The 9,914-nt window shown below is 42.3% G+C and overlaps 1 protein-coding gene across 1 annotated transcript in view; it reads right to left on the minus strand.

Moving 5' to 3' along the window:
• Window positions 1-5,377, minus strand: part of xkr7 (XK, Kell blood group complex subunit-related family, member 7) — a 78,800-nt gene extending 73,423 nt beyond the window's left edge. Inside the window, exon 1 of the mRNA XM_017409595.3 lies at window positions 4,114-5,377. Coding sequence (XP_017265084.1) covers window positions 4,114-4,691 — 578 coding nt within the window. The 5' untranslated portion in view covers window positions 4,692-5,377. The remainder of the gene's footprint in view (window positions 1-4,113) is intronic.
• Between the last annotated feature and the right edge of the window lie 4,537 nt (window positions 5,378-9,914).

Consider the following 9,914-nt stretch of genomic DNA (forward strand, 5'->3'; position numbering starts at 1 on the left):
GGACACTCTTTCACTCTGGAGTTGCCCACGGCGAGAGGCGCCGAGCAGGAGTGGGCATACTTGTTGCCCCCATCTTGGTGCCTGTACGTTGGGGTTTACCCCGGTGAACGAGAGGGTAGCCTCCCTCCACCTACGTGTGGGGGGACGGGTCCTGACTGTTGTTTGCGCTTATGCGCTGAATAGCAGTTCAGATTATCCACAATTTTGGGAGTCCTCTGTTGGGGACTCCCTTGTTCTGCTGGGGGACTTCAACGCTCATGTGGGCAATGACAGTGAGACCTGGAGGGGTGTGGTTGGGAGGAACGGCCCCCCTGATCTAAACCCGAGCCGTGTTCTGTGTTTGGACTTCTGTGCTTGTCATAGATCGGGGTCTTGTTCACGAAGGAGGGAACAGGTGAAGCTCCTCCTTGGGATTCCCCCGGAGGAGCTGGACCAAGTGGCTGGGGAGAGGGAAGTCTGGGTCTCCCTGCTTAGGCTGCTGCCCCTTTGACCCGACCCCGGATAAGAGGAAGAAGATGAATGGATTTTACAATATCATATAATAAATAGCCATATTTTAAAGTTTCCTGTCAACTTTAATCTTTTTTTTTTTACTAAATGACGGTCGGCTGGCAATAGTCCAGCAAACGACCACCAACCACCAGGCTTAGCCTCTTTTCTGGGGGAAACCCTGTGGGTCTGTCACGGAAAAAGCAGTTTTCAAATGTAAAGTATTGAAATAATTCTTGTTTTACTCTGCTGTACAGGTGTGAATACTATCAAACTTTACTCTGTATTCAACAAGTCAGAACAAAACACATTTGCACAGCCAAATATCTCCTGTAATGACTTTGGAAAGCAAAAATACCTATACTGCACTAATAAAATTGTACTGGCACCCTCTTAAAATACCAAAACAGAGACCGGTCCTGTTGGATGTCACAGTTACGGCCCAGAGGCGCAAGTTGAAGACTTAACCTGTACTGTCCCAAATCTCCAATGTCTGCATGCTTGTAACCTGCGCACATGAACCCTTCTGTGCACTTCGACTGAGAACACACTTTACAGAGATGCGCAGGGTGTAGCCGGGCCTCTATCTGGAGGATCATGCACAGAGGTTTTATCTTCAATGGAGGAAACGTTTGCTTTCTGAATGAGTCACTTTAAATAACGGACAAATTGTCAGTTTTTGGGGTTTTTTTGTCATCGTTATTATGGAACTGAGCAGTACATTCTGTCAAGGTCGGTGGAGATGGAGACAAACCCAGAATGCAGACTCATTCTTAAAACGAAAAAACTAATTTATTAAACTTAAGAAAATAACCAAAAACAAAAGCTGACTTGGCAGCAACTAAAACATAACAAAAATCCAAGACGGCACGGCAAGGTAACAAGAAAACATAGAAAGGCAAATAACAAACAATGAACTGGCAGGGTGTGGCAGAAGTGACCGGGTTTTTAAACACTGAGGGTGACGAGATAAGTGGAAACAGGTGAGTGGGGATAACGACAGAAAGGTGGAGATGGGCGTGGCAAGGAAGGCAAAAGAGTGACGGAGGAGGAGTGAATACTGACAGCAACACAAACAGGAAAAACCCAAACTCAAACAATAACTCAAAACAGCAACAAGATAATAAAGATAACAAACTGAAAACATCAAAACCTAAATCCTCACACATTCAGCATATGGGGAAGCTCACACACAGGTTTTTTTCCCATATCTGTTTACTCATGATGTTCACTAGTGTATATGGATAAACCAAGACTACATCAACTCAAAGAAGAGATGGTAAAAAACAGTTTGTTGAAGTTACAGTGACAAAACACCCTATTTATCCATCCATCCATCTTCTATTGCTTATCTGTGGTCAGGTCACAAAGGCAACAGGTCCAGGAGAGAAACCCAGACCTCCCTTTCACCAGCAAACACTCTCCAACTCCTCCTTGGGGATCCCAAGGTGTTCCCAGGCCAGGATACATAATCCCCACAATGACTTCTGGCTCTGCTCAGATGCCTCTTCCCAGTGGGACATGCCTGAAAAACTTCCAAAAGGAGGCGTCCAGGAGGCACTTTAATCAGATGCCTGAATCACTTCAACTGACTCCTTTCAATGCAAAGGAGCAGTGGCTCTACTCTGAGCTTTCCCCGGCTGATGGAGCTCCTTACCTTATCTCTAAAGTTGAGCCCAGCCGCCCTACGAAGGAAGCTCATCTTAGCCAATACAAGCAGCTAAAAAAAAGACCTTGTGTGTCTAAAATCTCTAAACTTAATACTATTAGCTGTCAATCAAATATTATTAGGTAAACCATTATGCTCTAACCAATAAGATTTTAATAAGAAAATGTGATTATCACAACACAGAAAAAAAAAATCACTTTCAGAAACAGCATCAGTGAAAAATAAAGCATTAAGGCACAAACTGTGATAAAATAAAATCAGACCTCACTGAATGGACTCAAGTCTCTGTATCTGACAAACACCTGCACTTTTGATTTAGGAAGATTTTCAACAGTATTGTTCTTATTTTTAGATATATAGGACAAAAAAACTCATTTGGTAGTCTGATAATATTAAGCTCCTTTTATATTTACACTTTTTGGATTTCTGTACACAGATTGGACCTTTTTTGTTATAGTTCTAAAGTTTACTGTACATCAAAAGCTGAGCAAGTCTGTTTATATTCTTTTAGCAAAGCACAATTGTTATTTGTTCCTTTTTAAAATATATATATATAAACACTCAAAATAGCAATCTAGAGAGCCCAGCTTGGCTCTACAAGAGCTGAGGGGGACCTGAAATGTTTTCTTACTCCAAAGGGGGGCACCGTCTAACCCTATTTATAAAAGATTTGAGAACCACTGACTAACTAATAACCTAGAAAGAGGATGTAAACTGGGAAACTTGGGGTGGGGTTTTTTACATTAATTTTTAACACTTGATTTTTTAGCTTTGCAAGTTAATAAACAGTAGATCCAAACTGTTTTCCAGTTTGAAAAAAATAGCCATAATACAAACACACACACACACACACACACACACACACACATACACACACATATATATATATATATATATATATATATATATATATATATATATACATATTTATGGGGTGTGTGTGTGTGTGTGTTATAAATAAATGAGAATTTAGGCAAAATACAACATTTTGGCAATTTTGCTAATTTGTGCAAAGTACAAAGGAAGTTTAACAAGAATGTTACCTTTTGGAGTCAATCAGTTCCACAGCTAATCAACATTAGTTAACACAAAAATGTCCATAACTCTGTCAGTTTTACATATAATAAGATCAAATTTAGCTTGGTCAAATTTGGCTCCGTCATTCCCAACACATTCTGAGTGTGACATTTCACAATGTTACATAAAGTTATATTTTAGGTTTGACAATAACAGCTATCATTTCTCCTCATAAGATGATGTTAGTCTAAACGTCTGGCAGGAAAGGCAGCAGGTGACATGCATTTTTTTGAAGAATGCTAATTCTTTAATAATTTATGTTAAAAGCCCTCAGAAATCAGTAACTTTGTAAAAAAAACAAAGTTATCCCCAGTTTACATATCTGAGTTATTAAAGGTTTGCAGAGTTTACTTTTGATTTAGCACCCCTACACATTTCTTCTGTGATCCCTTTAAATAATCCAAATATATCTTCAGAACCTCAAACAGTTTCTTTATTCCCAGTGACACTTGCAGATTGTTCTGATACGATATCTGCTATTTCTAACCAAAACACGATCAGGTGTGAATGGAAAGAATAAATCCTTCTATCATGCAGACACTAATGCTGTGACCTGTGCTGGATTTAGTCACGTGGTTCAGGAAGATCTCAGAGTGTGCTGATACCAGGTTCGGCTCTGTACCGTCAGACAGAACCTGATGCTGCTACATCAGCGGAGCAGAGAACCGGATCTAACTCGGTCTGAACCGGGACAGGACGGACTTTTTTCTCAATAAGCTCATGATGCGCGCGCGCACACAGACTACCTGAAGAGCAGGGTACGGTTCAGGGTGCAGTGCTCACACGTGCACCTCGCACACATTCAGCACAAAGCAGCACGCGTGCACTCGCGCGCACATCCGTACAAACACGCCCCTCTGGTTCCGCAGCGGTCTTACCTCCAGACCTGCCCCAGCTGCAGGACGTGAAGCACGCTCTGAAAGACCCACATGCAGATGGTGCAGCACCTCCGGGGGGAGCCCGCCCTCCCGCCCGCGGCGGGCTGAGCTGAGGCTGTGTACACCGGGAGAGCCGCCGCCGCCGCCGCCGCCGCCGCCGCGCTCCCACCGCGCTGGTCGCTGTCCTTGGTGCTCGAAGCGCTATCGCCCGCTGCTGCCGCGTAGCTGCCGGTGGCTGAACCGTCCCCGCCGCTGAGATCAGAGTAGTCATACACGAACCACCTGAAACTCAGAACCTGGACCACGGCGGAGGGCACTACGACAAAGACCAGCGTCAAGCCGAACCACCAGTAATCTCCTCTCAGGTAGTAGTCGGCGGCCAGCCACAGGTCGGTCGCGCCGTCGGAGAAGAAGACGAGCAGGGCGCAAAGTACCCAGCAGCAGTCCAGCAGGGTATAGGGCTTCCCGCCGGGTGCAGCGCAGCCAGGCCGGACCGAGGGGTTCCCCGGCACCGAGAGGCTCCTGGGCGGGTTGTCATCCTCCACAGACACCGCTGCTCCATCCGATTTAGCGGCCATGTTGGTTGGATCGGAGAGAAAGACAGAAGGAGGTGGGGAAACAAGAAGGAAAGGGAGGGGGAGCTGTCTGCGCGCGAGGCAGAGGGAGTGGGGAAGATTACATCATAACTAACCTCATCATCAGCCAATTAACTGAGAGCTATAATCACTAACAAACAGTCTGTCAACACCGACACACCAGAACACACAGTTCTACCAATAGTTAGGACCTGCATTCAGGAACAATATTTGATCCGGTTTGGTTACGAATACTGCGGCAGCAGCACACAGGACGACACTGAAGTTGAACCTGTGAATGTTCTAACCTGCACCACTCTGTGGTACACTGTCAGTGAAGGCACCATTTCATCTTCAATCCCAAATATTGGATCTGCAATATCTCCTGATCATCGATAAGAATTTTTTGATTTCTAAATAATAAATTTCAATCAATAAATCTAAATCATAATCAGGTAATCCTGATCAATAATTCCCAATCCTGGTAAATAAATCCTGACCAACTAATCCTGATCAATAATTCCAAATTCATAAATCCTGGTACTAATCAATAAATCCTGATGAATAAAACCTGATCCTAATCATTTATTTCTGAAAACAATTTGTTTAAAGCTTTAAACTGCATGAGATACTCTGTTGTGTAAACTAGATTCACATACAGATTAATCTCTTTCCCCATCCAATGGAGTCCTTATGGTCTTGGTTAGCTTGTCTCATAAGAGAGATTGTTTTGGTCACATGAATGCAGGTGTTGATTAGAGTGAAAATGACTGGGTTTTTGGCTTAATGCTGAAACCTGAGACTTCCTCTTCTGTTTAAAGTTGTTTTTTTCATGTTTGACATAAATAGCTTTCTTCAACCCCCTCTCACACCATCTGTCTTCACGGTCCAAAATGGTCCTCAAAAGAGTGTCCCTTGTCCTTCAGGTGTAGATGCCCAGCTACATCCTCTCCAGAAGAGCTGGCTCCTCTGTGTTGAGCCATGCATCTGTGGAGAGGTTGTTTGGTTTATCCAATATAGAGATCTGGACATTTCTCACCGCACTGAACTGCAGACACCACTCCGCTTGTGTTTGGATGTTTCGTCCGTAGGATGGATCAGCCTCTGTCTGAGAGTCCTGTTGGGTTTGAAATGTACTAGGATGTTGTGTTTGGAGAAAACCTTTTTGAGCACCCGTAGAAAACCCATGTGTGCACTAAGAGAACATGCAAACTCCACCCAAAATGGCCCCAGGCCAGGAGGTGACAGATTAAAATACTCCAAAATACAGTATATGTCAAACCAGATTTTTGTCCTTACCTAAAACAAACATTTTACCCCAATTTTATTAATAACTTATAGATATATTAGGTCTATTTAAAGTCATTAAAGACTATCTGCAAAATATGTTTTTATTTTCAGTTTTGTTTATAAACATATAACCTAAATTGAATTCTCAGCCTACCATGTCTTATGTGTGTGGTTCTGGTATCTTTAAATAAAAAGAACTCCTTTTAGGGTTTTGTTGAGACTGATAACAATGTTATAAAATATCCACTTTTTGGTTTGTGCCCTACAACTTCAATTAATTAATGAACTACTAAATAATTTAAATGATTAATTACATCATGTATTAGAACCTATATTCATTTCCCTACAATTACTGGAACCAATTCATTCATAATTCTTTTTTTCACCTGTAAATATTTTTTAAATACACCATTTCTGTATTAAAATGTCAAGGAATTTAAGTACTGTGTGTGTGTGTGTGTTTTGTGTGCATTTCAGAGGGTCAAACTATGCTATGAGCTTAGATTCCAATGTGTAAAACTGAACCAAGGCTAAATAAACTGGAGCTATGGGTAATCTAACACAACACATTGTTATGAAATAATATTTTTATTTATGCATTGCAGAGGTTTGCTACCTTAGCAAACACGTGTCACCGACCGTTTGTAGAAATCATTAGTTTTAGCATGCAGAGTGAACAGTAGCTATCAGTTTTGAACTGCATGGTTTTCAGCTGGCAGCAGGATGTGAGTGCTGTGTAAACTGCTTAGTGCATAGCTGTCTATTAGCTAGCTTAGCTCTTTGCCACCCAATCAAGGTCATAAATCCATCCACTGGACTTTTTTGCATCTTCATCAGAGATTAGTCAGTTTGAATAGACTGAAGGCTTCTGGCTTGTCTTTGTAAGCAAAAAGACAAGTATTTTCCCTTTTAAATATCAGCTGTTGCCTAACAAACACAATAAGTAAGTAAAAATTTATTTGTATAGCACATTTCAGCATCAAGGCATTCACAGTGACCCTACTAGGGGCATTAAGCCCCTGACAGCATAGCTCCTAGGATCACTGGGACACTCAAATCCGTCCACCACGATAAGGTGGCAGCCCAGGGCAGACAGGTCCTAGGTGAGGGGCCCGACAAAGTGCAGCCCAAAGACCCCTTATGATGAGTCAAGATATTGGACACAGTGTTCCCTCGCCCGGACGCGGGTCACCGGGGCCCCACTCTGGAGCCAGGCCTGGAGATGGGGCACGTTGGCGAGCGCCTGGTGGCCGGGCTCCATGGAGCCCAAAGGGGTCGGGTGCAATGTGGGATGGGTGGTGGCTGAAGGCGGGGACCTTGGCGGTCTGATTCTCGGCTACAGAAGCTGGCTCTTGGGACGTGGAATGTCACCTCTCTGGTGGGGAAGGAGCCTGAGCTGAGGTGTGTGAGGTTGAGAGGTTCTGGCTAGAGTAGAGTAGAGCTGCTGCTCCTCCATGTCGAGAGGAGCCAGTTGAGGTGGCTCGGGCATCTGGTGAGGATGCCTCCTGGACGCCTCCCTGGTGAGGTATTCCGGGCACGTCCCACCGGGAGGAGGCCCAGGGTAAGACCCAGGACACGCTGGAGGGACTATGTTTCTTGGCTGGCCTGGGAACGCCTTGGGATTCCCCCAGAGGAGCTGGCCCAAGTGGCTGGGGAGAAGGAAGTCTGGGTCTCCCTGCTTAGGCTACTGCCCCCGCGACCCGACCCCAGATAAGCGGAAGAGGATGGAATGGAAAATAAATAAATAAATGGAATGGCATTCAAAGTGCTTTACATCATAAAAACATCAGTAGAATCATTACAATCATCAAAAAAACATCAAAAAGATCATTACAATCATCCAAAAAAAAAATCATAAAAATGATAATCATAAGGTCAATATGTAATAAGATATTTTGTTCACCTGAATTTGTTTGCGGACTACTAATCAAAGGCAGCTCTAAACAGGTGAGTTTTCAGCCTTGATTTAATGTTTCGGCTGTTTTGCAGTTTTCCGTGAGTTTGTTCCAGATTGATGGTGCATAGAAACTGAAAGCTGCTTCTCCATGTTTGGTTCTGGGGATACAAAGTAGACCAGAACCAGAAGACCTGAGTGTTCTGGAGGGTTGATACAACAATAATAAGTGTTTAATGTATTGTGGTGCTAGACCGTTCAGTGATTTATAAACTAATAGAAGTATTTTAAAGTCTATTCTCTGAGCTATAGGGAGCCAGTGTAGGGACATTAAAACCGGGTTGATGTGCTCTATTTTTCTGGTCTTAGTGAGAACACGAGCAGCAGCATTTTGGATCAGCTGCAGCTGTTTGATTGATTTTTTTGGCAGACCTGTGAAGACACTGTTGCAGTAATCGAGACGACTAAAGATGAACGCGTGCATAATTTTCTATAGGTCTTGATGTGACATTAGTCCTTTAAATCTGGAGATGTTCTTCAGGTGGTAGAAAGCCGACTGTAACTGTTTTAATGTGTCCCTTAAGGTTTAGGTCTGAGTCCATTACTACACCCAGGTTTGGGGCCTGATCACTAGTTTTTAGCTGTAATACCTGAAGCTGCGCGCTGACTTTTGATCGTTCCTCTTTAGGTCCAAAGATAATAATTTCAGTCTTGTTTCTGTTCAGCTGGAGAAAGTTTTGGCACATCCACGCATTGATTTGTTCTGCGCATCTGTTCGGTGCTAGGATAGGTTCAGAGTCACCTGGTGACATTGTAATATGTGTATCATCTATGTACTTATGGTAACTAATGTTATTACTTGTTATAATCTGGGCTAGTGGGAGCATGTAGATATTAAATAGAAGGGGTCCCAGGATTGAACCTTGGGGTACTCCACATGTGACTTCTGTTCGCTCTGAAGAAAAGTTACCTATTGATACAAAGAAGTTCCTGTTGTTTAGGTAGGATCTGATTCTTTTAGGTAGGATTCTTGTACCGTGTTTAATATTTTCCGAAAATTTAATAAAAATCAGTTCATAACCTTTTGAGTAATCTTGTGCAGAGACAAACAGACGCTTTTGAAAGCATAACCTTCTTGAGGGAGGTAACAAATTAAATATAAAACAAATGTTAATTGTCATGGTTGTGTAGAGTCAGACACAGAAATGCAGACTGGTACAAGGAACCTAAGGAAAAAAAAAATAAGGTTTATTCATAACAAAAACAAAAGGATGATGTGGCAGCAAACTACACAAAAACTCCAGGAAATGGGGAAACTAACAGGAAGAAAACCAACAATGATCCACTGACAAGAGGTGGTGGCTGACTGAATTTAAAGAGGAAATTACAAACCAGGAGCAGGTGTAGATGGGTGTGGCAGGCTGATGTGGAAAAATACTGACTGAGGGAGAAACGATTGAACAGACTGAAAACACAAGGAGCAGAACGAAACACAAGACTAACAAAGTACAAAACATGATAAATAAAAAGAAAAAAAACTTAACAATAAACGTAAAAGAACAACCAAAAACCCAGATCCTGACATTAATTTTCACTTCATTTTTCTATTATTTTTGATTACTTGTTTTGTTTTTTTGTGATGACAGGCGAGGCTCTGCATCTCCTGACCACATTTTTTTAAAACATATATTAATCTATGGAGTTATACTTGTGCCATATAGTTAAACTGAAACCTGAGACCTTTTAAAGTGTTGCTTAAAGGGGATCTATTATGTTTCCTTAAACAAGTTAGGACAGATCTGTGGGCTATACAAAAAATGTTCATTACATTTAATACACAAAATCAATCTCAGATATTGAGATTTCACCTGATCAATTCTGCCTGTTTTTGGGTTCATTTCATTTATTAATTCACAAAAAAAAAAAAAAAAAAAAAAAAAAAAAAAAAAAAAAAAAAAGAATAAAATAAGTCCAGGATCAGCCCGACCAGTAGCAGCAGGGTGAGTTTAGTCAGACGCCTCCTCCTCCTCCTCCTCCTCCTC

The sequence above is a fragment of the Kryptolebias marmoratus genome, linkage group LG8 (genome assembly GCF_001649575.2).
Source record: "Kryptolebias marmoratus isolate JLee-2015 linkage group LG8, ASM164957v2, whole genome shotgun sequence".
Classification (NCBI taxonomy): Eukaryota; Metazoa; Chordata; class Actinopteri; order Cyprinodontiformes; family Rivulidae; genus Kryptolebias; species Kryptolebias marmoratus.